Source organism: Andrographis paniculata, unplaced genomic scaffold (assembly GCF_009805555.1).
Source record: "Andrographis paniculata isolate CXL003 unplaced genomic scaffold, ASM980555v1 Contig17END, whole genome shotgun sequence".
Classification (NCBI taxonomy): domain Eukaryota; kingdom Viridiplantae; phylum Streptophyta; class Magnoliopsida; order Lamiales; family Acanthaceae; genus Andrographis; species Andrographis paniculata.
This window is the reverse complement of record NW_026137457.1, coordinates 122,891-148,035: the sequence shown is the minus strand read 5'-3', so window position 1 is coordinate 148,035 and position 25,145 is coordinate 122,891. Positions and strand designations below refer to the sequence as shown.

Below are 25,145 nucleotides of genomic sequence, written 5' to 3'. Positions count from 1 at the left end.
AATTAATAAGTTAATACATTTTTGAATTATTTCAATTACTTGAAATTTTAAAAATAAAATTATAATGATAAAAAGTATAAATACATTAATATAATAAATATAACTATGTGTAAGGAGAATAATTAATATTTAAAGACAATTATAAAATAAATATAAATGGAATGAAAACACTATTATAAAATGCCGGGTAGAATAACTTTTCAAAAATTAATTTTTTAGATCTAATAAGCTGTTTCAAAAAACTTATTTCTCAAATACTATATTAATTTTTTGATCGGTCAATAAACTAAAAATTGTTCGATAAGACTTTAGTTATAATAGTGACGTTTAGTATAGAAAAATTATAAATTAAAATTAAAATAAGTAAATAATATTATTAAAATTAATAACATTATAATAATTATTTTTTTATAAAATATTTCATAATTTTTTTCTAAATAAAGGAAAAAAAATAATAAGTTGGTTTGTTTAGTGTTTTTATTTTGATTTTATTTTTTAAAATATTAAAAATAATATTTTATACTCCCTCCGTCCCAGATACCATGTCGTTGCCGTTTCTGTCCGTCCCACGTACCATGTCATTTTTTTTTTTTTTTGAAAATAATTACATACTTTAATTTCATTTTAAATTTTTTAATTTTAAATTTTTTTTTTAATTTTAATTAAACTAATTAGTTATTTTAATCTTAATTTATAATTATTTATATTATAAGATAATTATTTCATTAATATATTTTTAATTATCTACTAATTATATTCCTCTAAAATCTCATATTTACAGTGTAGCAGATATGATACGTGGGACCGAGGGAATATTAAATAATATATTTTTTTAAAAAAATATATAAATAAAAATACATGTGAGAATCGTATAAAAACATTAAAAAAAGATAGTAATAAATGCGACGTGACTTAGAATCATTGATGTGTCGCCACTTATCCCAACATAAAAATAAAATACTTTTTGCGTTCCAATTAAAATGTCTATATTATTGTATATACATATACTTAAATAAAATATAATAATTAATACCCCTCGTCCTACGTAATTTCTTTATTTTTTATTTTTGCTAGTTCTTTGAAATATAATTATATATTTTAATTATATTTTAAAATTTAAATTTTATAATTTTTTAATTTAAATTAAAATATTTAATTATTTTAATCTTAATTTATAATTATTTTTATTATACAATACTAATTATTTACTAATTATACTTTACTTAAATTTTTGTGACTATGGTAACACGCCCAAATTACCTTTGACAAAAGGAGTACATAATTAAAAAATTTATTAATAAATAATTATAAATTAAAATTAAAATAAAAAAATAATTTAATTAAAATTTAAAAATTATAATTTACAAAATTTAAAATATAATTAACATATATAGCGACACTTACTTTAAAAAAATATATATATAGAAGGAAGAAATATATATATATAGAAGGAAGAAGAAATGAATAAATAGAAGCTAAACAAATAGTAAAATCAAGAGGAAAAAAAACAGCAAGTCAGCATATCAGAGCTGCTGCAATTCCCCAACCCTAGATCGACAGATCGGACGGTGCGTATTAACCCAAATTCCCTAATCCCTTCGATCGGACGGCGTACATTAAGCAACCTTTCAACTCACACTGTCCAGTCCCAAACCAAACAACTGTCTTCTTAAATTCTGTCCGCACTCAAAAGAATGCAAAAAGTTTCCACAAAGTAATAATAATAACAATAACAACAATAATAATTGAGGTTTATGATTTATATGAAAATTTGTCACTGCACAATCCACATCTATACACTATTATAATTCTCACAGCTGTCCAAGTAATCGACTCGTGAATTTTGTGGAGAGATCAAGATAGAATCCAAGGGGGAGATTTTTGGAGTCGAAAGTCAAAAATCAGTCGATAGCGATGATGAGGAATCCGACGGAGACGTACATGAGGAAGACGGGGTAGAGAGCGAGAGCTTTCCTTCTCGGGTTGACAGCTGTGCTCATGAAAGGATACGCAGCCCACGAGCTCCATGCCAATGTCACGGCAACCACTGCTACTTTGACTATTACGCCGCCTAATACCATGCTCACCAAGGCTCCGACGTCCAGTGGGAATAGACAGTACCCGAGGAGGCTCAGGCTTTGGAAGAAGATGATGTGGCCGCCCTGCAATGCGAATGCTCGTAAAGTTATTTAATTACCAAGAATGTTGTGTGAAATAGTAAATCGGGAGGAATTATTTACCAGCAGTAATACGTTCATCGTCAGAATTATAGCACCAGCCGCGAGCAGCGCAAATGCAACGGCGAAAACTTCAGACTGGAAGAAAGGGAAAATTAGTAGAAACAATTGTCGACAAACTAATTTTTCAAGATTGTTTAGATCACATCGAACAACTACTTAGATTCAAACTTTACTATTAAAAATTCCAAATTCTCAAACAAACACACCCAAATTCTATAAGCAGCAGTAAAATATCTCGATGTTTGTATGAAAACCTATACGAAGAGCAAGGTTAACGTCTATACAAGAAAAATAAATAGTTATTCGCATGTGCCGTGGATAAATATCCTTAAGCCAAAGATGTATGTGAGCCAATCATTTTAGCGGTACATAACCTTGATGGGATGCGATATCACAATCAATTTACGTACATACAAGGTTCCCATCACACGAGCTATTGTCAAGATTTTATACGCTATACTTAATGATGTAACCAATGAAAAACTGGTCACTATAGTCGAATGCTGTTGTTAATTTGACAACTATATTTATTTATCTATTTAATATAATTTTACCCATTCATAAAAATCAACACGAAATAGTATTTTTTATATTATCAACACACACTCTCCAACCTAACATTAAAAACACCAAAAACTAAAAACAGGAAAGAAAGACATAAATTACGATTTCATAGATTCACACCACAATTCAGCAGTTCAATCCTATGATGTTTTGTACCGTCGAAAGTATTTCTTATGTGATTCAACAAGTTTTTTGATGTAGTTGAAAAAAAAATAATAATAAATTATACCGTTCAACTTCACTCTTATAATTTTACAAAGTTATAATATTTACATTTGACCATTTTACTTCATGCATACTACAATGCTACACTTTGCAATTTCTATCATATCTCTTCACATTTTACACATTTAAAAACAAGTTCGACAACCCAATTAAGTCAAAGTGTACCCTATAACATTCCTTGAACTCTAAGGCTCAATTTTCATCTTTCTCCAAGAAATATTAGGAACTGATGTTTTCTACAAGGTACGGAAAATAAAAGTTGAAAAGGAGTTTTCCATTGAAGTAGTTCTTAAGGAGTCCTATAAGAGTTAGTTCTTTTATGCGTTACACCATTACCCGATAAAAGAAATTTTACCCACATTTATCAATAAAACATAATGAAAACTACTTCATACAAACAACATCACAATTTCCCAAGTGTGTTTGTTTGGGGGACTCTTCCCAAAATTTACTATTCATCAAAACTTTCCCCCTAAAAATATCAAATCAAATACCTATTTTTTATTTTTTATATTATACTAAAAATTAATTTTACAGTCAGAACATCACGTCACGCCTATTTATATCACATTATACAACTATTCTAATTCAAAATTTTTAAACCCCAAACAAATACACCCTAAAAGAACACAACCTGACATCGCAATTTGTGAGCCAATGTTATCACAGAGCCCAATAGGAAAAGTTATCGACTCCATGATCTACTTATATACACTAAATATTAGATGAATTTCAAAGCTTAACTAGGGGCATGATTTACCACTTAGTCTTGTTTCTACAGAAAAGGATCAACAGAACATCAATCTATTTGCATTATCACCATCAAACAACTAATGGCTGAAATAAATCCCAACAACATCGTCCTTCCTTCCCGAGAGACTACATTAGGATAATGTAATGTAGCAACATGTACAAAAGCATCAATGAACTGTAAATAGATGCATCCATTTCTCAGGACAGGCAATAAGCAACAGATAACATAAATGGTGAATTTCGTATTGAACTACCATTAGCTGCCAAAAACATTAACAAAATGCGAGTATCTCTCCCTCATTATTAGATCCTACTTTCAGGGAACGTAGTCGATCCCTTAAGGCAAAAGGATTCAATTCAATTAGATTACTGAATCAGGCCATTCATTCCAAAATTTCTTATGAACACCAATAAGATCATCATTCTTCCAAAGTCTGAATTAATGATAAGTTCAGATCTATTATAAATTATCAAATCGATACTCGAGAATTTGTAAAGCAAATAACACAACAAATTGAAACATTAAATACCTCAATTTAAGCTTACCTTCTTAACAGAAGCAGACCAGGAGAGAGTGAGACCAAGGAAAACAATGAAGAAAAAAGGCCCCCAAAGATCCCAATCCCTCAATGCCTTACCCGGATCCTCCCTGTACGGATTGGGGAAAACAACCAGCTTCAAATTGCTCACGATCCTCGACAAATCTCGCTTAACGGTGTCCCAAACCGGCTCCGTCAGAGTATTAGACGCTGGTCCGAACGCGGATCCGGCAATACTGCCGCTGGTGCTAGTGGATCCGCGCGCAGGGGGTGCAGGATCGGCGACGGCAGGAACAGTCGGTGCAAAAGCGAGCGTGGGAGTGGGTTTTGGTGCGGTTGGCGGCGGGAGACTGGAAGGAACGTAGGCGGAGGGGGGTGGGGGAGCGGAGGAGACGGGGATTGAAGCTCGTGAAGGGGAAGGAGGACGGGCGGGAAGGACCGGCGATGGATCGGAATTGATGAGGTTCTCGATCTCGTCGATATCGGATTGGGAGCTCGGGTGGAGCGGGATCGTGTCACTGTATGACATTTTGCTAGGGTTCCGATTGGGATTTCACCGAATTTGGCGTCGGCGAGCTTCACGGCGGCGGCGTTGGAAGATTTGGGGTTTTGTCAACTAACAGTCGGTCCCGAATTCTTCTCAAGAAGGGAGGTGTTGTTGGACCGGACGATCCAATTTATTTTAAATTTAATATTTTAATAAATAAAAAATAAATACTACGGTTTTGTTTAGAAAGAGATTTTTGGAACAAAAATTTTTGGAATTTTAAAAATTTAGAAATATATATATATATATATATAAAGTTAGTATTCCGTTCTCATTAAAATTTATGCTCTTTTTTTTTTTAATTCTCATAAAAAAAATATTTTTATTTTTTTAAGTAAAAAAATTATTATATTTTTGTATTTTTTTTACTATATAAAAAAATAATAATTATTACTCATTTTTATTAAAATAGGTTAAACGAGTATACATTTGCATAACTGAAGAAATATTTAATTTGATATTTTGTGAGAGAAAAAATATATTTGAAGTAATATTTTTTGAAAAATAAATAATCTCAAGTAAAAGTGTATTGTGTAAAAATAGCCGTAAGCCCAAAACTTTGTAAGAAATTTTAAAACTAAAGTGGAATTTGATTATTCCCTCGTTAAAATTAGCCCACTTTGGTCCTGTACACAGATTAAGAAAAATAAATATTTTATTAAAAAAATAATAAATAACTGAGAATATTTTTAAAAATTTAATTAAAAATTAAAATAAATAAAAAAATAATAAAATTAATAGTATTTATTATAAATAAATGTTGAATAAATAAATTTAACATAAAGAATACAACAAAATAAGAATAAATTTGGTAAATGGATAAAAGTATTATTTTGTTACACGTTAAAGCTTACACAATAGTTGAATATAAAAACCCCTCGAGTCGAAGGAAATTGCTGACGTGTCTCTTTTCCTTTTCCAAAATTTCAATTCAATGACACTAAAATTCGATTATTATTTTGTTACATTACAATCAAATTAATTTAGCCAAAACAAGAAATGCAAAAAAAAAAAAAAAAAAAAAGTTTTATAAATAGCCACAAAAAAATTAGCTTCAATGTGTTAGAACACAACAACAATTCTACCAAAACAACCAATCAACTAAACACCAAAAATCACATACTAACCCCCAAAAAAAAAAGAAAAAAGCCTTCAAGGTATATGATACAATTTGGATGGCTTCAAATCCTTAGTCACATTGAAATAATTCAACGTTCGAATCCATTTTTCTTGATTCTTCAAAAGATGAACAGCAATGGTGTCCGGCCACAGCTCATGTGTGCATCCCGTGTGCGGCTCCGGGTAATTATACATCGACCATTTCGCGTTGTGTCGATTCCTAGCCCGGTGTCCATCCCGCAACCATTCCCCGAACACCTTATCTTCGGGCCCTTCTAGATGTTTCTTCGGGATATCCGAGTCCCTAACCCATTCGACGATATCCCACGACACTAAATACCCCATGCCCGACATGTAGTGCACGAACGGGTCCATGCTCGGGCAAGGGATAACGTAGCCGTAGTACAAGTCTTGTCTAGGCAACGGGTTTAGCGAATCGACCAAATTTTGTAGCCTAAAGTACACATCGTCGTCGCCTTTCATCACGTAATGATACGGCGGATGAGATGTGTTCGTTTCGTTTACGAGCATATCGGGTAGGCTCGAGAAGAACGTGTAGGTCTTACCCTTGTTCATGTTTTCTCGACAATTGAGGATGATTATGTCGTCGTAGCGCATGATTTCGAGCGCGACGAGAACTTTTTGATCTTCTTTAGTCAGATTGCAAAACACGAATTTTACGTCGACGCGGGCCCCGACGAGTGGTTGTGTACCGTAGACAAGACGGAGGAAGTGACGCTTGTGGTAGTGATCGGGGATCGTCAAGATCCCGATCAAGATTCTAATTTCTTCACCTGATGATAATGACGACGACGACGATGATGATGCTATAGCGGTGGAATTTGTCGAGTTTTGAGTATACGATCGAGTAAATGCACATTGTCCGAACTTTAAAAGGGCGTCGAACCGGACCTCGTTGATCGAGGCTAATACACAGAGGAAGATGATGAAGATGAAGCTCGAGATGATGAAGTTTTTGCCATGAAAAACACCATTGGACTTCATTTTTTGGAGCAAAATGTGATGGGAAGAAACATGAACTAAGGGTTAATACATTTTTTTTGAGAAAAAAGGGAGAATGAATCTTGAATTTGAAGATATGGGCTGGCAAAATTGTGTGATGGGATCCAAGAAATTGACTTTTGGCTCTTAAAGAAAGGATTTTGAAGTGGGATTGAGCCTAAATTTAAGGGTTACTCAATAGAGGTGTGTTTGGTTTTGTTTTTAGGTAAAAAATATGGTTGAATACCATAAGTTTTTTTTATTATTATTTTTTTCATATAAAATTGGTTTTATATACTATATATGAAATAACAAAAATATATAGCACTAAAAGTGATGAGACATTTCTGATCAAAAAACAAAAAATGTGATGAAACATAAACATGAAGAAATGGCATCAACTTTTGGGGAATTAGTTTTCTTTTGCATGGAAATGAATGATACTTAAATTTGAAGTCATTGACTTGTATTTATATATATTTGGTGATTTAAGATCAAGAAAAGTGTTTTGTGTAGGATTTTAGCATAACTAATTTTCAAAGGCGGGATTCATTGGTAGATTTTTTGAAATTTTTTTTTTTTAATTTTTTTTTGTAAAATATCAAATTAAATAATTATTTTTTATATTATTTTAAAAAATAATTTATATCTAAGATATTACGTCAATGTCTATTTATGTTTTATCAAATAATTATTCAAATTTTGATTTTCAAACTCAAAAACTAAATCTACAAACAAATATATGTCCTTTTGGATTTGCTTTTTTCTTTTTAATAATTTAAATATACTCGTCCATCTCTAAAAATATATTCGAATTTTTTTGGGCATGAGTTTTAATATAATGTATATATTTTGTCATTTATAGTAAAGAAAATATAGTACAATATAATTTTTATTAGATAAAAAATAAAAATATTTGTAAAAGACAAATAAAAAATATAAATAAATGTATTTTTAAGAGATAGAGTGAGTAACAGTTTAAATAAAAGTAAGCATATTTTTATTTGGATTTTTGTTTCATGTGTAAATATATTTGATTTAGAATTGTGTTAGTGTTCATGTGTAATAATTATTTGATTTGGATTTGTGTAAATGGTTAATGTGTAGTAATTCTTTAACTGATATTTTATAAGTAAAATATATTTTTTTATTGAAAAGAAAAACATATTTTTTATTGAAAATTAAGAAAAATTTTTATTGAATATGATCAAAATTTAAACCAAACACGATTTTTTTGAATTTTTTTAGTTCTTCAATAAGTAATTATTTTTATTACTTCTAATATGATTATATATATATAATATCATATTCAATTATTATTTAAATCATAAATGAAGTAAACAAATCACATATTTTTTTATACTATAAAATTTAGAAAATATTTCATAAATCTTAAATTACTTTTAAAAGTCATGTCTCCTTGTTATTGTTATTACAACCCTTCTTGGTTAGATTTGTGCAGTATTATGTGTTAGATAAAAATTTATTAATAATATACTTTACTAGTTCCGTAAGAGATGATCTTGTGACCGATTTGCCTTGTCAAACATAATTTGTAGAGTATTAGATTCGATTTACCCATGAGGCGATGAGTATTTATTTATTTTACACATCTGAAAATTGGATCGGCCCAACAATGCGGCCCAAAGAGGACACGTCAGCCCATCCTTCGGTTGGCCCAAACTGGGCCCAATTCAGTTGGAAGGTGGCCCAATAGGAGTTGGAAGCCTGAGAGTAGTCAAAGAAATCAGAGAAAATATAGGGATAAAATTTTATCCGAATAAATTCAAAAAATAAAATAGAAAAAATATCAGAAAAGAAGAAAACAGATGCCAAATTCATCCATTGATCTTCTTCTTCGTTATTTGTCTCGGAAATTTTTTCATTTAATTTCTTAAATTTCAATTCTGTAATAAAAAAATTATATATTTAATTCTCTAATTTTATTTGTCCCTTACTCTTTCAAAAAAAAATACACGTATTCGGTTGTAATAAATAAACAATATAGATGGACGTTTTTTATTTGATAAACTAAATCTAGTAAAATACAAAAGTAATAAAGAAACGTTTCCGTACTGGGCCACATTAGTCCTTACCGTTTCATTCACTAATAAATTTTTTATTTTATTTTTGTATACGAATTAATTGAGAATTATTGAAAGCCGTAATACAAATTAAAAAAAATTAACAAAAATATTTTTATTAATATTTTATAATATTATTATGATTGATATTTGTATCAAAATTATAAAAATATAAAGATATTTTTAATGTTAAATACAATATCGCAAAAAGTAAATGAGATTTTTATAGCCAAATTAAAATAAAAATAAAAATAAATTAAATTACGATAATTAATTAATTGTATAATAATTATTTTTTTTTAAAGACAAACAAATACAAAAATACAACTGTATTCAAGACATATGGTAAACAAAGACATGAATACGATCATATTCAAAATATTGTAATAAATACAATTAATTAATTTTAGTTTAACGGAGATCAAAATCAATACAAAAATTTAATAGAATCAAAATTGATAATTATAATAAAATATGGGACAACAAATAAATTTTGCCCAAATAAAAATCAAGAAAGCACGCGGAAATAAAATAATAAAAAGTAAAAATTAAAAACATGAAAAAAACGCACCTCTAATTGAATTTTAAATATTTACTATAACCTAAATCAAAGCAAACAAATCCTGAAATCTTACTTGGGGCCCGTAGACTGTTGCCATTTACAACACGTGAAAACTTACAACACATTTCAATATATGAAAATTAAAAATATTTATTTACTAGCGTGTGCTTTTTATTTTAATGGTAAAAAATATAAAAAGAATACTATCTTTCATCCTATATTTAAATATTAATTATTATATAAAAAAAAATACAAATTAAAAAAAAATGACAAAAAATATTTTAATTAGTATCTTGTAATACTATCATAATAAAATTTATGCAAAAAATTATATAAATATAAAAATATTTTTAATGTTAAATATAATAACCAAAATATAAATAAAACTTTTAGAACCGAACGAACCAAGAATCATAACTTTTTTGTTAATAAAAAATCAAAATTATTTTCTAAAGATAGAAAATCAAAGTAAATCTTTTTTTTTTTAAAGAGAAGGAATAGTAATTATAAATTTATTTATTTCTATTGTTATATATCTGAAATTATATAAATATTATACTTCTATACAATAGTTTTACTATTTTATTTTTTTCGTCCCAAAATAATAGTCTTATTTTCATAAATAACTATATTATTATAAAACTATTTTTACTTTTTCATTTTTATTATACAATTACCACTACTTTATAATTGTGGAAGGGAGGAAGTATATGTTTTTATTGACTTTTATATATTTTAATTAATTTTGATTGTTATATCTATTATACGTATGCATTTTTTTTAATAATATTTTTAAAAATTGTATATATTTAAAATACTAAATGGTGTTTAACTTACTTTGAAAAGAAAAAAAAAATAAGTTTATAAAATATTATTTAAAAAAAGATTGGTGTAAAAAAAACAATATCAATGTTGTTAGGATTGTTATTATTAATAAATAAACAAAAACAAGTATTCAATGTAAACATGCTGAATATTTACGTTAGTTTCCAAAATAATTCAAATAGGCAATCTTCTCATCGTCTATAAAACCCCAAATAAGTAAATTCCAACCACCGCCACTCTCGCCGCCGCCGCAGACGGTGAGGTATGGAGTTGAATCACCAAAATGAATACATCTTCCGTTCCGAATTTCCAGACATCGACATACCAAATCATCTCTCAATACACGAGTATTGCTTCCAAAACATCTCCGAACACGGCTGCCGTCCGGCGATAATCAACGGAACCACCGGCGATGTCTTCACCTATGCCGCCGTCGAACTCGCCGCCCGTAGAGTGGCCGTCGGTCTCCACGAGCTTGGAATCCGCAAAGGCGACGTTATTATGCTCCTCCTCCGCAACACACCGGAATTCGCCTTCGCGTTCCTCGCCGCCTCCTACATCGGCGCAACCGTTACCACCGCGAATCCGCTCTACACCGCCGCGGAAATCACAAATCAAGCGAGGATATCGGAGACTAAGCTCATAATAACCGCCGCTTGCTACGTCCAGAAGGTAAACCGTTTCGCATCTGATTTAGGCGCGAAAATTGTCACGATTGATTTTCCGCCTTCACCAAATTTCACCGAATTCTCGGAACTGATGAAATCGGACGAGAAATTGCTACCTGAGGTCGAAATCGACGCCGACGACACGGCGGCGATGCTGTTCTCCTCCGGAACCACCGGACTCCCCAAGGCGGTTATGCTTAGCCACATAAACATCGTGACCTGCATCTCGCAGCAAGTGGACGGTGAAAATCCAGCCGTCCACACCGAACCGCACGATCTATCCGTCTGCGTTTTGCCTTTGTTCCATTGCTACGCTTTAGTGTCGGTGCTTCTCGTCAGTCTGCGTGTAGGCGCCGCCGTGCTGATTTTACCCAAATTCGAAGTGAATGAGCTAATGGAACTGATGCAGAAATACAGAGTGACTCTGGCCTCATTCGTGCCGCCGATACTGTTGGCGATTGCGAAGATTCCGGCGGCGGCGTTCAACTATGACCTATCGTCGGTGAGGAGAGTCAGTAGCGGCGCGGCGCCCCTGGATGACCGTCTCGAAGCTTCCACCAGAGCTAAGTTTCCCAACGCCATTGTTGGACAGGTAATTTTTTTTTTTCTTTTTTTTCAATTTTACAAATTAATTACGGCTTGATTAACTACTTTCCTTAATTTATTACTTTTTTTTATTTTTAATTTTCACATAAAATATTTATATTTTTCACTTTAATTCGTACTACATATAAAAATATTTTTATAATAATATATTTTGATTATATTTAAAATTTTATAATCTATAATAATAATATTTATATTAGAAAGTGGAATACATAAAAAATATTATATTCAATTTATTTGTACACTAAATCTCAATTTTTAGTTTTTTTTTTATTTGAATGTACTTTTACTAGATAAAATTATACTCTATTCGTTTATCATTTATTTATTTCGTTTATTTTTTCCACGTAGATTTTAGTATATTAATATATAGTACAATTGATATACATAAAAATTATTATACTTTTTAATATTTATGGTATTAAATAATATTATTTAATAATATTTGTATAATATTATATAAAAAGTGAAGTAATTTTATATTTTAATAAAAGATATATTTACTAAAAACAAAAATAAATATATTTGCGATTAGTATACTAAAATAACAAAATGAATAAATTCTGGTGGACGGTGAGAGTACATGTATATAAAGTAGTTGAAAATACACTCAAGCACGCATTAATTGCGCTTTCCATTTTTTAATTTATAAATATTACCCCACAATATATTCTATATTTAACTGTAATAAGTACAGGAAACACTTTTATTTAGAATTATAAATGTGCTTGATATGATATATATATATATATTTCACGTGAAATATAAAAAATTATAAAAATAATATATATATATATGTAATATACTCTCTCCGTCCCAATATAATAATTTTGTTTATCATTTTTGTCCGTTTCAAAACAATAGTTTCGTTTTCATAAATAATCATATCATTGTTAAATTATCTTTACTTTTTTATTATTATTACACAACGGCCACTATTTTTTACACTAATATACTCATAAGGACAAAATATTTTATTCTTACTTTTTATCCACTACTAATATAATCAATATTTTTTAAATCTCGTGTTAAATTCAACCCACACTATAGTTTTGGAATGGAGGGAGTATTAATTTTTTTAAAAAAAATATGTGTAAAATTAATTAATTCAACCTAAGTGTTGATGTGTAATTAATTCAACCCACATGATTTTTTTATTTTTTTTTTACTTGTTTCTAAATATTGTCCTACATAATTGAGAATTATTATTATTTTTTCTTCACTTATCTCTAAGTATGGTCCCACATAATTGAGATATTTTGGGTCCTGGTCCAAACATAGGCTTGAATTATTACTGTTAGGATGGCATTAGCGTTTGAGGGAGATATTGTTGCTCTGTTTACATATACGTATTTTTTAATTTTCTGGCTGTTCTTGGTTTTTTTTTCAAATACCCGGTTTGTCGCTAATGAATTCTTTGGTTAGAAAGTGCAGATTAATAAGTTATTTATAATATTTATAAAAAATTATTTTATTTAAAAAATACTAGTGAACAAATTATTTTTTCTGTTACCTTTTGTATTTTTTTCATTATTCATTAATATTTTTTCTTAAACCATCAACTTTCACCTTCTTTCTAATAAATATATGTAACAATCTTACTGTTAAATGCGTAAATGATATATAAAACCATTTCTAAAAATTCTAACCAAATTGAGAATTAAAATGAATATGTATCTTTATTAATATATGAATCAGGATTATACAATAACTTCTTTATATAATTAGTTTAAATTATGTAATAGGTGTTACTAGTTATGAATGGTAGTAATGCAGTATGCTGAGTTGGTACTAATTTGTCCATCAATAAAAATGATGCAAAATGCAAATTCTTTCTAAATTTTTTTTTATTTAAAAATATAATAAAATAAATATTACATTATTTTAATTTCCTACTGTGTCATCATCTATAGGCCTACGGCACGACGGAAGCTTTGGTACTAACCTCCTGCCCAGGGTACGCCAAAATACCAAAGAAATCCAAACCAGGTTCATGTGGAGCTGTAGTTAGAAATTCCCTGATGAAGATCGTCGATCCTGTCACCGGCGTCTCGCTTCCCCGGAATCACGCCGGAGAAATCTGTGCGAAAGCCGACTCCATAATGAAAGGTGTTGTAGCCTTTTTGATTCATGAGCTTATTTTCTATGTCTTGGTCTGTTCTGTGAAGATGATGACATGTTGTTGTATGTTGGAGAAGGTTATTACAAGGATGCGGAGGCGACGAGGAGGGCGATAGACGACGGGGGATGGCTGCACACCGGCGATATTGGGTACATAGATGACGATGGGCACGTGTTCATTGTCGACAGGCTTAAGGAACTCATCAAATACAAAGGCTTTCAAGTAGCCCCTGCTGAGCTTGAGGCATTGCTTATATCTCATCCATCTGTATCCGAAGCAGCCGTTGTCCCGTACGAGTCTTTTTAATTGAGTGTGTTCTAATTGATCCTTGTCTGGATTTGGACATTGGAGAAATGATCATTTTTGTGTTTGGACATGGTTTAAGGATGAAGGATGAGTCTGCTGGAGAAGTTCCTGTGGCATTTGTTGTGAGAGCCGACGGTTGCAATGTCTCCGAACACGAGATCATACGCTTCATTGCTGATCAGGTATTAGTATTACATGTTTGGTGTTTCCATGTTGATGAATTTCTTGTTTTTATACTTACGGAGTGTTGTGTGGGGAAAGGTCGCGCCTTACAAACGGATCCATCGTGTGGTTTTTATCGAGCATATCCCGAAAGCTCCTTCAGGTAAAATTTTGAGGAAGAATCTGCGGTCCAAGATTTAGGCTTTTTTTTCTTCCTCTGATCATCAAGAATCAGCAATGCAGATAAAAATGCATTGCTTTTGTTATAATATTGATAAGATGTCTTTCTTTCATGTGTAAGTGACGAAATTGTTAATGTGATTGATGAATGGAAATATTTGAGAGTAAAGATTGCATATTTCATTATTATCAATGATGATGATACAAAACGAACGAAAGAATAGTCTGGAAGGAAGGAATGATTACGATGGAGCTAATTGAGGGTGCACTCTGGAGGGAATCCCTGAGGGAAGCGTTTCGAATCAGTGCAGTAGTTATATATCATGTATTTGCTCTGCACCCATTTCAGCCTTTCTTGCCCTGCGCTGTCCAGTTCTTGGTTGACCCAGTCATCGCCGTCTGCGGCGTTGAAGCTGCGGTAGGAGGCGGTGAAGGGAGCCTGGGACCAGTCGGTCTTGACGAGGCCCCCTCTGGTGGCCCAGTCGTCGGCGTTCCAGAGGCTGGAGTAGATCCTCATAGGCTGCTTCTTCGGGTACGCCACTCCTACTGACTCTGCGTTCTTGAATTCCCTGATCGGAGTTCCGTCGACGGAGAAGCTGCGCAATTGGAATTGCAACTAATTAGCAGAACGAATTGTAATTAGAAGATAGATGGATAGATGGATATGTACATGATGCGTTGGGGGTTCCAGAGGATGGAGTAAGTGTGGAAATCCATGGTTGGGTCGAACCAGAGGTGGAACTGCTGCTCCCGGTTGCCCTTCCCCTGGCTGAAGACGTTGGTGTGGAGGGTGTAGGGATCCCCGCTCAGATTCCCCAGGAACTCGAAGTCGATCTCGTCGTGGGAGGGCCCCTGCGACGACAGCTGCAAGGCAACCGACCCACACAAATGTATATATAAATAAATCAGTAAGGATTGAATTCAAGAAAGAGATACAAGGATAGGATGGTGATAGTACGTAGTAGGCGGTGACGGTGCCGGCGGAGTTTCCGGGGACGAGCTTGAGCTGCATGTCGATCTTGCCGAAGAGGTACTCCTTCCGCGACTGGAACCCCGACCCGGAGGCCCTGTCGAGGGACAGCGTCAGCAGCTGCCCGTTCTCGGCAATCTTGGCTCTCCCGTCGCCCCACGTGATCTCGAAGTCCTTATTGAAGTCAGAAGCAGCTGCTGCTGCTGAAGAAGAAAGGGCTGCTACTGCAAGTGCTAGAAATGCAAGGGAAGAAGCCATATCTGACTGAGAGATATTGAAGATGGATGGATGGATGAATGAATTTGGGTATATATAGTGATGGGGGTCTGTCTCTGGTCCGGGCCATTGAGAAGCTGGAGACAGGTTGTCTTGTGTTGTGTTGTGTTTGGTAGTAATGGTAGGGAAGGACAGTCAAAGACACACACACAGCTGCCTGGCCTGGCCTGCTGCTAATATTCATAATAAAATCAATTATATCTTTCATATCATAAGTACATACACACACACATATATATATATATATATAAAGATATGTTTCGTAGACGATTTCAACATTTTGTTCAACTTATTTGGACCTCTATAAAAAATACTACTACTAGTATAGTATGTATGTGGTGCAATAATAACAAGTTATTAGAGCTGGTAGTGGCAGTGGTAGTGGCAGTGGCAGTGGCAGTGGTGGTGGGGCTATTCCGTGGCGGTGCTGTGAACTTCGAAATAATATTATTGTGACCTGGTGGTTACTTTTTCTTGAGCTTTTTTTTTTTTTTTTATTTATTATTATTATTATTATTATTATTTATTTAAAATATCAATAAATATACTTAAAACTATATTTTATTAAAAATAATTCATTACATTATGCTTATATCACATATTACAAGGAATGAAAGGCTGAGAAGTTGAATATGTGACCATGAAGTCATTAGTTCAAACTCTCGATCCTTTAGATCATTTGTCGGAAGTTTATATTACAGTATAATAGACATTTCAAATTTCAATATAACAAAATTCTCCAACAAGTTTCAACTATTTAATCGATTACTTTAAAAAAATGATAAAAATTAAGAACTATCACATAAATTTATAAACGATAGATTAGATGGTATAAAAAATCTATCAATTTATGGTGGTGTTTGTTTTGAATTTTTCAAAAATATTAAATTAAATCATTATTAAACAAACTTAAACCACTTACACAAAGTCAAAATCAAACACTCTATATATCTAATATTTTTTTTAAGAAAAAATAAATAAAAATAGTTGGGGTTATGAAAGCGGACCAGTCACGAAATTACCATGAAATTAATTCGCCAGCTGTAGAGAGCCCAAAATGAACAATATGTGACTGCCATATTCATTTTAATCAGAGAGAGAATCATCACGCGCTTTTTCCTATCATGAACTTTTTTTCTTTTTTTTTTTCTTTTTTTTTTTTTTTTTAATATTTTAAAAATTTTGGTGTAAATATTCAATCCTAATTTCTAATTTCTCCCTCTAAGCATATATATTTTAAAATTTTAAGGTATTTAAAAATCTATTAACTATAAAAATCTATAAATTTTATTGAATTGTCATATAAAATTATGAAAAATATTCATTCTACCTTAATTGTCTAGTTTTCTATATATACTAGAATCTAGACAAAGATGTAATTAGTAAAAAATTAAAAAACATATTAGTAAAAATAATTAATTGATTGCATTAAAATAATTAAGAAATTATAAATTATAAAAATAAAATGCGATTTCAATATATAATTATTTTTCAGAAAAGAAAAATGACGAATAACGTGAACTTGACAAATTATATAGTACCGAGGATATATAATATTAGGATACTATTTACTAATATTGTTATGTTTTTATAAAAATAATAATTGAAATAATAAATCTAATAAATAGTTAAATAAAAATATTAAATTAAAAAGAAGTATATAAAAATTATAAAATAATATTGATAAATTTAATGGTAACACTTAACTTTATATTGGTAGTTTATATTTTATGCAATAATTAAAGTTAATTAATATGATGTTGATTAACCTTGTAATATTTAATAGAAAATAAATTTTAGATGTAATATATTGGCAACACAACCTAACCCACAACTTTGTTGGGTTCTTTTTATTTTTATTTTTATTTTTATTTATTTATTTATTTTAAATATATGGATGGAATATATATATATATATATATATATCAAAAAAAAGAAGAGCGCAAAAACGTAACGGGGTGTTTGTTTGGACGATTCAGTAAGATTTTTATTATTCATTCAATCTTTTTTTTCAAAAAAATATTAAATCAAATACTTATTTTTTACTTTTTATATTATACTATAAATTAATTTTTACTAATTCAAATTCCAAATCATCAAAATCCAATCCCCCAAACAATTAAACACACCCTGAGTGTAAAGAACCCAAAATAGCCAAAAAGGCATGGCTTATAAATTATAATGGGTAGCCGTTGGGATGAAGGTGCGGCTGTAATTCATCGTCATCCAACTGTACGTTCAGACACAAAATACATGACATGACAAAATGAAAATTTTAGAATGAAAAACAATAAGCCAACATGGAGATGGCCGATCGACGATTAAAATCGAGATTCGATTATGATAGCAAGAGCTGAGGATGGAGAATCGTGGTTTGGGGGCAAGAATTATAATTAGTTGTTCAGACAAGAAATGCAGCAGCATCGCCATTGTTGAGCTAGCTAGGGTTTCCATTATTACATTATATTAATGGTATATATATAATGCCACCTGCAGCAAGGGCTACCCATTCTCATCCTCATCCTCCTCCTCCTCGTAGCTCCAATAAATTGATTCCTTACTTGGCTTTCGTAATCTTCTCCGCCATTTTTGTCTTCAAGGTCTGTCCTAGCTAATTCCACTTCGTGAATCCTTAAAAAGGGTTTCTTAACATTGCATTATCTGAATTAATTGTATGTTGCAGGTCGACATTCTGATTTCGCAGACAATCTCGTCGGCGAGAAGAAACCAGGTGGAGGCGATGATGAGAAGGTAATAACATAATTTCAGTAAATATATATATGTGTGTGTGTGTGTGTGTGTTTATAGATAGATAGTGTGATACATACAGCAGGGGTAGTGAAAAAGTGGTGGTCCGAAACGGGACATTTCATCAGCACTTTATCCATTCTTGGGGGGAAGATCGAGCCCACATACTCGAAGATGGAGAGCTGCTCGAATTATCTCTGGATAAGCTGTCCGGAGCTGGATTCGAATCCAGAAGAACATTCTTGTTCGCCAAGATCGACATGCAGATCAAGCTCATCCCTGGAAACTCCGCCGGCACTGTAACAACCTATTATGTAAGATTAATTCTTACTACATTAACATATACATACATACATATATATATGTGCTGTAATTGAAAAAAAGCTTCTGTAATTAATCAATTAGCTGTCGTCGGAAGGCAACCGGCACGACGAGATCGATTTCGAGTTTCTGGGGAATTCGACGGGGAATCCTTACACTCTCCACACCAACGTTTTCTGCCAGGGAAAAGGCGAACGTGAGCAGCAATTCTTTCTGTGGTTCGATCCCACCCAGGATTTCCATACTTACACGATTCTCTGGAACCCCAAAACTATTCTGTAAGAAAGCCCTAATTCCATATCTAATCTAATGAAATAATCGAAAATAATTATAATTAATTAATTTAATTGCGTCGGTTCAGGTTCTTGGTGGACGAAATTCCGATAAGGCAATTCAGGAACATGGAGAGGTATCACGTGCCGTTCCCAAAAGCTCAGCCGATGAGGCTCTACTCCAGCCTGTGGAACGCCGACGACTGGGCGACGCAGGGCGGCCGAGTCAAGACCGACTGGTCGGCGGCGCCGTTCGTGGCGGCGTACCGGAATTTCTCCGTCGACGGTTGCGTTTGGTCATACAGGACGAAGAGCTCCGCCTGCACCGCCGAGGAGTTGCAGTCCCGGCCGGCGATGACGGCGGAGCTCGACCGGAGGAGCCGGCTCAGGATGAGGAAGGTGCAGAGGGACCATATGGTCTATGACTATTGCCGGGACAGGTGGCGCTTTCCTAGAGGCCCCGCCAGGGAATGCAGATACAACTAATTAATTAATTTTTAACTATTAAATTGTCCTTAATTTTGTTAATTAGGTTGTTGTATTATATTTAGGGTGATTAATTGAAGATGTGTAAATTAGGTTAAGTGTGCAATTTTATAAGAAATTAATCCTGTAAATTGTAATCAATTAAATGTTATTTGTTCTAACCCTTAGCTTGTAAAAACTAGAAAGCAAAATTTTACAAAATTGGTAGATAGATATATATATATATTAGATTTATTAAAGCTAAACTGTTGTGTCTCTAGTGGCAATGGAACGATGATCCAAACGGCAGAGTTCATCCGATGGTCAACTAAATGACAGATATATAGATAGATAGATTAAGACCAGAAAATTTATCTCCAATTCAATTAATGATGTAATGGCAAGTGGCAATCTTTCCTCTATTCGTCTCTGCCATTTCTGCAACAATCAATCATCAATCGCCATTTCTCCACTGTAACATCCAATTGATAAATAAAAAAATTTATACAAAATCTTTATAGTTATCCATTCCATCCTCTACCTAGCTGTTCACAGCTATACGTTGTTTACACTCCACGTCATCTTCTTACAGTCCCCACTAATTATGTATATATATATCTCTTTCTCATTACAACCCAAAATCTCGATCAATTTTTTTTCCAAAAATAGAAGATCATGGCTATCCTTTCCCGGTCAGCGACATCGATAATTGCAATGATGATCATCATGGGTCAGATTTCATGCAGCAATCTTGCTCGAGATTTCGACATAACTTGGGGCAACGGTCGTGGCAAGATCCTCAACAATGGGGAGCTCCTGACGCTTACTCTCGACCGTGACTCCGGTTCGGGTTTCCAGTCCAAGAACCGGTTCTTGTTTGGCAACATCGGCATGCAGCTCAAACTCGTCCCCGGAAACTCCGCCGGAACGGTCACAGCTTACTACGTATATACATACATACATATATATATATTCTTAATATTTTGTCGAAATTAATTGAATTAAATTAAATAATTTTCTGTTTATATATATATATATATTATTAGCTGTCTTCGGAGCGTTGGGACACTCACGACGAAATCGACTTCGAGTTTCTGGGCAACGTCAGCGGGCAGCCGTACACTGTCCACACGAACGTTTATGTCGCCGGAAAAGGCGAAAGAGAGCAGCAGTTCCATCTCTGGTTCGATCCTACTAAGGATTTCCATACTTACTCTGTCCTCTGGACTCCTCGAACCATACTGTAATTAATTTAATTAATTATTATTATTATTATTATAATTAATTGTATGTCTTCAGACACACTGACACGTGGCGGGCAGGTTCATGGTGGACGGCACGCCGCTGAGGGAATTCCGGAGCTTGGAAAGTAAGGGGGTCCCTTTCCCAAAGAGCCAGGCGATGAAGCTGTACTCGAGTATATGGAATGCGGACCAGTGGGCCACGCAGGGCGGGCGGGTCAAGACCGACTGGACCTTGGCTCCCTTCACCGCCTCTTATAGGAACTTCTACGCCGACACGTGTCGCGCGGGATGCCGTTGGATGTCGGAGGAGCTTGATCCGACGGCGCGGGAGAAGCTTCGATGGGTTCGGAGGAATTTCATGATTTACGATTATTGCACCGACGCCAAACGCTTTCCCCGTGGCTTTCCTCCTGAGTGCTATGCTCGATTTTAATTAATTTATTTAATTTTAGAATTTATTGTTTTTGGAAATATATGTGTAGTGTTGTTTATAGAATGTTGGTTCTGGTTTGTTCATGATCCTTGTGTAAATATAGTGGGAATTTAAAAGATCTTGTTAAATAAGTTTTGAATTAATTGATATATGTTTATATATTTTATTATTGGATCACATTAGTTAGTTTGTGAAGATTTTAATTTATTGTTTTTAAGAAAAGTGAAAATTGAGTACAAAAAATATAAAACAAAGAAAAACGAGTAACGTCGTCTTCTTTCTCAGTGCAAGGACAAATGAAGAAGACATTACACAGTTGCATGATGTTGATGACGATGATGAGGTGGATCATTACATTTGCACATCTCCCCACCCAACAACTTCCATCTAATATCATTATTACCAACAAACTTTCGAATCCGTTTAGATATATATATATTTTTTAAAATTTGGACTTTCTAGAATTTTTTTTACAATAATACAAAATGGAATATTTTTTTTTAAAAAAAAATTGTTGACGAACAATATCAAAACTTAAATAAAAAAAAAGAAAAGAAAAAGAAAACCTTAATTTTAAATTGATAAACAAGAGGTATTTGATGTGCAAATATTTAATTTGATATATTTATATCAATATAAAATATATATATATATATATATATTTTTAAAGCTATATATAAACTTTAGCGATGTTACACTTGCTTTAAAAAAATACATTTCTAATTTAACAAGAACAAAATAGACAATTAATTTAACATTATATAAATATTACTACAATAACTTTTTTAATAGCATTTTATAAATATTACTTATTTTTCACATTTAAATTAACATACATTTCTAATTTAACAAGAACAAAATATAGATTTAATTTAACATTATGTCACATCCACTGCTATTAAAATATTAGTCCGTTAGCGCATTTATTATTAGAGAAAATTAGGAATAGTAGTAGTATTTAAATAGTAGTTAGTGGTAAATAAATACTACTCCCTCCATCACATAAATATAATTTTAATTGGGTTGGACAGAAATATTGACATTATATTGGTAGTCGGTAAAAAGTATGAATAATAGACTTTTTTGTCCTTATAAGTGTATTAGTGTAAAAATTAGTGACAAGTGTGTAATAAAAAAATATTGATAGTTTTATGATGATATGATTATTTATGAAAATAAGACTATTATCTTGGAATGAACAAAAATGATAAATAAAATTATTGCATTGAGACAGAGGAAGTATAAGTTTGAAGGTATTTTTTATTTGTAGTGTCATCAAATTTACTACAAAAAAGAATATATGCTTTAATTTGCACGACTTAAAATAAAAAATATATATAATTATGAGTGAATAAAATGAGTAAAATTTTGTAAACTATACATTGTACTTTGGAAGTATTTATTTGTAAGATTTTGTTGTTTGGTTTTAGTTTTAAATAATAAAATTTTGAATTGAAATAATTATTTTTAATATGATATAAAATTAAATTTTAGTATAATATAATAAATAAATAAAAAATATATATTTGATTTAATATTTTCTTAAAAAAAAATTAAAATAATAAAATCAATAAAAAATTGTACAAAGTAAACACACATAAAACAAAAAGTTTGAATATTAAATAGGAGTGAATGAGCGAGTAACCGTTGGGTTACTTTAAAGCAAGTGACAAGGCTTTAATTAATGCTTCATTAATAGCACCAAATTCATTACTCACACAAATAGCATTATAGCCTCTCTCCACTCCAACTATCACAACCACTTCTTTTCTTAAATTTCATAATCATATATATATATATATATCTTGGGTGCACAGGATGAGCGAGAGAGACTATATATATATATATATATAGAGAGAGAGAGAGAGAGAGAGAGAATATATATATAGATATATATATGATATGGTGGTGATGGAGGTTTTGAAGGTGGAGAGTATTCTGAGGGTATTTGCAGCAATAGTGTTTGTAATAACAGCCTGTTTAGTTGGATTTGATCGTCAGACAAAACTGCTATTTGGTGTTCTCACCAGGACAGCTACTTTCAGAGATTTGAATGCTTTGTAGTAAGTGTACTAGTCTAAATAATTACTAGTTATTTTATTTTAATATATATTTTAATTTAATTTAATTTGTTGTTGAATGTTGATGGTATAAAGCGCTGTAGTTTGGATCGACAGTGTTGCAGCAGCTTATAATGTAATGCAGGTGTTGAGGAGTTACCTGTTGCCAGTTTCCATGGAGTCGCCTTCTTACACTCACAGATACTTTGCTTGGGGAATTTACTTTCTTGACCAGGTAATTATTATTACTATTATCCTAACATTATTGGTTGAAATGTTAGAATTTAAATATCCGATCCTTGAAGCCAAATATGCAAATCTTGGATGATTAAAAAATTGATCTTCCAAAATCAGAGTGTCCAACTTCTTTTCTTTTCTTTATGTACTTTCTTAGAGTTTGTTTGGGTAAAATTCTACTCTTCATCCAATTTTTTTCTTCCAAAAATATCAAATCAAACACATATTTTTCATTTTTTATATTATACTAAAAATTAATTTTATATTCAAAACATCACATCAACACTTATTTATATCACATCATACAACTATTCAAATTCAAAATTTTTACTATTCAAATCCCAACTCAAAATCCAAACACCCAAACAAACACACCCTAGATAAAAGTTTTTGAAAATTTGAAAAAAAAATAAAATATTAATATTTGATTTGATATTTTATAAGAGAAAAAATATATTTAATATAATAAGTATATTTTAAAAAATAACAGTGTTAAATGATTAAAAATGTATTGCCGGTTTTTTTTTTTTAAGATACAATTCAACAAACAAACAAAAATCATATGTGTGTATGAAATTGTTGGTTGAGATTAATTTATTGACCACCGCCAAAGAAAAAGCAGTGGTCGCGGCCTTGCATGATAATTAATGCCCCTCATTTATTATTGTGCATCAAAAAATAATATATATATATTTATAAATTTTTAGTAAGTTTGTACTTTAATATTTTTGTTTATTTTAATTATTGTGTAGTTAATATTTACGTTAGCAGCGTAATAAATTATATTTAAGTTAATTAAAAATTATGATATTATACTAACAAATATAATTAAAATAAAATGCCTTTAATATGAATAAATTTAAAATTTAATAATATTTTAAAGAATAATAATTTATCGTAGCAAAATAGTAATGAATGATATGAAAGCACAACTGTAGTGTTATTTATTTTATTAATATTTTTATTACTATTGTTGGGAATTATTGGGGAATGCAATTATTTAATTTGATGGTAATTATCCAACTTCAATAATTGTTGTATACCTATGCGAGTCAAATTAATAAATTAGGCTAAGTAATGTGTGTCCTTATTACTTTGTTCATACATTGTTTCTTTACATTTATTATATTGAATTCATTATTTGATGTAAATAAGTGTCGAAACCCGTAATATTTTGAATACAAAATAAATTTTGATGTAATATTTTAAATAATAAATGCAGATAATAGCATATATAGTATTTGCGGGCAACACCGCCGCGATGCAAGGGTCGATGCTAGCGGTGACCGGTGAGAAAAGCTTTGGATGGATGAAAGTTTGCGATAAATTCACGAGGTTTTGTGCCCAGATCGGTGGAGGTTTATTTTGCGGCTACATTGCCGCGGCTACTATGGCCGTTATTTCTTCAATCTCCGCTTATTCTTTGTTTAGGATTTATTCTTCGAAGTATTTACTTGTGCTGAAGCCCAAGTGATTTTCGTATTGAACTATCGGATTGTGTTTATTTTGAAAGTTGCAAAAAACCAATTTTTAGTAATTCAAATCATTGTTTATATTATGTTAAGAATTTGATTACTTGTATGTGTGTGTATTTTTTAATTTAATATATATTTTT

The 25,145-nt window shown here is 31.6% G+C and overlaps 7 protein-coding genes across 9 annotated transcripts; 4 read left to right on the top strand and 3 right to left on the bottom strand.

The window, feature by feature from the left end:
• Positions 1 to 1,651: 1,651 nt before the first annotated feature.
• Positions 1,652 to 4,987, bottom strand: LOC127265326 (protein YIP4b-like). Its single transcript, XM_051295082.1, has 3 exons — positions 4,329 to 4,987; positions 2,241 to 2,315; positions 1,652 to 2,162 (listed from the first exon to the last, which is right to left on the bottom strand). The coding sequence occupies exons 1-3, from the start codon at positions 4,848 to 4,850 to the stop codon at positions 1,902 to 1,904; spliced, it is 858 nt and encodes a 285-aa protein (XP_051151039.1). The 5' UTR covers positions 4,851 to 4,987; the 3' UTR covers positions 1,652 to 1,901.
• Positions 4,988 to 5,915: 928 nt separating this feature from the next.
• Positions 5,916 to 6,992, bottom strand: LOC127265716 (uncharacterized). The gene has a single exon (XM_051295676.1). It carries the CDS (start codon positions 6,990 to 6,992, stop codon positions 6,021 to 6,023), a length of 972 nt encoding a protein of 323 aa, XP_051151633.1. The 3' UTR covers positions 5,916 to 6,020.
• Positions 6,993 to 10,631: 3,639 nt separating this feature from the next.
• On the top strand, positions 10,632 to 15,042 carry LOC127265283 (4-coumarate--CoA ligase CCL1-like). Its single transcript, XM_051295019.1, has 5 exons — positions 10,632 to 11,720; positions 13,648 to 13,843; positions 13,933 to 14,146; positions 14,242 to 14,344; positions 14,424 to 15,042. The coding sequence occupies exons 1-5, from the start codon at positions 10,725 to 10,727 to the stop codon at positions 14,523 to 14,525; spliced, it is 1,611 nt and encodes a 536-aa protein (XP_051150976.1). The 5' UTR covers positions 10,632 to 10,724; the 3' UTR covers positions 14,526 to 15,042.
• Positions 14,660 to 15,762, bottom strand: LOC127265317 (probable xyloglucan endotransglucosylase/hydrolase protein 23). Its single transcript, XM_051295071.1, has 3 exons — positions 15,463 to 15,762; positions 15,175 to 15,368; positions 14,660 to 15,100 (listed from the first exon to the last, which is right to left on the bottom strand). Exons 1-3 carry the CDS (start codon positions 15,730 to 15,732, stop codon positions 14,758 to 14,760), a joined length of 807 nt encoding a protein of 268 aa, XP_051151028.1. The 5' UTR covers positions 15,733 to 15,762; the 3' UTR covers positions 14,660 to 14,757.
• A 2,206-nt stretch (positions 15,763 to 17,968) lies between these two features.
• LOC127265290 (xyloglucan endotransglucosylase protein 7-like) lies at positions 17,969 to 19,643 on the top strand. Of its 2 annotated transcripts, none has more exons than XM_051295038.1 (5): positions 17,969 to 18,350; positions 18,434 to 18,501; positions 18,584 to 18,812; positions 18,904 to 19,097; positions 19,181 to 19,643. In XM_051295038.1, the coding sequence occupies exons 1-5, from the start codon at positions 18,234 to 18,236 to the stop codon at positions 19,575 to 19,577; spliced, it is 1,005 nt and encodes a 334-aa protein (XP_051150995.1). In that variant the 5' UTR covers positions 17,969 to 18,233; the 3' UTR covers positions 19,578 to 19,643. The 2 variants fall into 2 exon arrangements, with proteins under 2 accessions (XP_051150995.1, XP_051150988.1); XM_051295031.1 differs by having other exon boundaries at positions 18,581 to 18,812.
• Positions 19,644 to 20,189: 546 nt separating this feature from the next.
• LOC127265304 (probable xyloglucan endotransglucosylase/hydrolase protein 25) lies at positions 20,190 to 21,394 on the top strand. Of its 2 annotated transcripts, none has more exons than XM_051295058.1 (3): positions 20,190 to 20,501; positions 20,603 to 20,739; positions 20,879 to 21,394. In XM_051295058.1, the coding sequence occupies exons 1-3, from the start codon at positions 20,232 to 20,234 to the stop codon at positions 21,231 to 21,233; spliced, it is 762 nt and encodes a 253-aa protein (XP_051151015.1). In that variant the 5' UTR covers positions 20,190 to 20,231; the 3' UTR covers positions 21,234 to 21,394. The 2 variants fall into 2 exon arrangements, with proteins under 2 accessions (XP_051151015.1, XP_051151008.1); XM_051295051.1 differs by having other exon boundaries at positions 20,192 to 20,501; positions 20,603 to 20,799.
• A 1,712-nt stretch (positions 21,395 to 23,106) lies between these two features.
• On the top strand, positions 23,107 to 25,113 carry LOC127265273 (CASP-like protein 2C1). The gene is made up of 3 exons (XM_051295009.1): positions 23,107 to 23,296; positions 23,390 to 23,528; positions 24,753 to 25,113. Exons 1-3 carry the CDS (start codon positions 23,136 to 23,138, stop codon positions 25,002 to 25,004), a joined length of 552 nt encoding a protein of 183 aa, XP_051150966.1. The 5' UTR covers positions 23,107 to 23,135; the 3' UTR covers positions 25,005 to 25,113.
• The last annotated feature ends 32 nt before the right edge of the window (positions 25,114 to 25,145 follow it).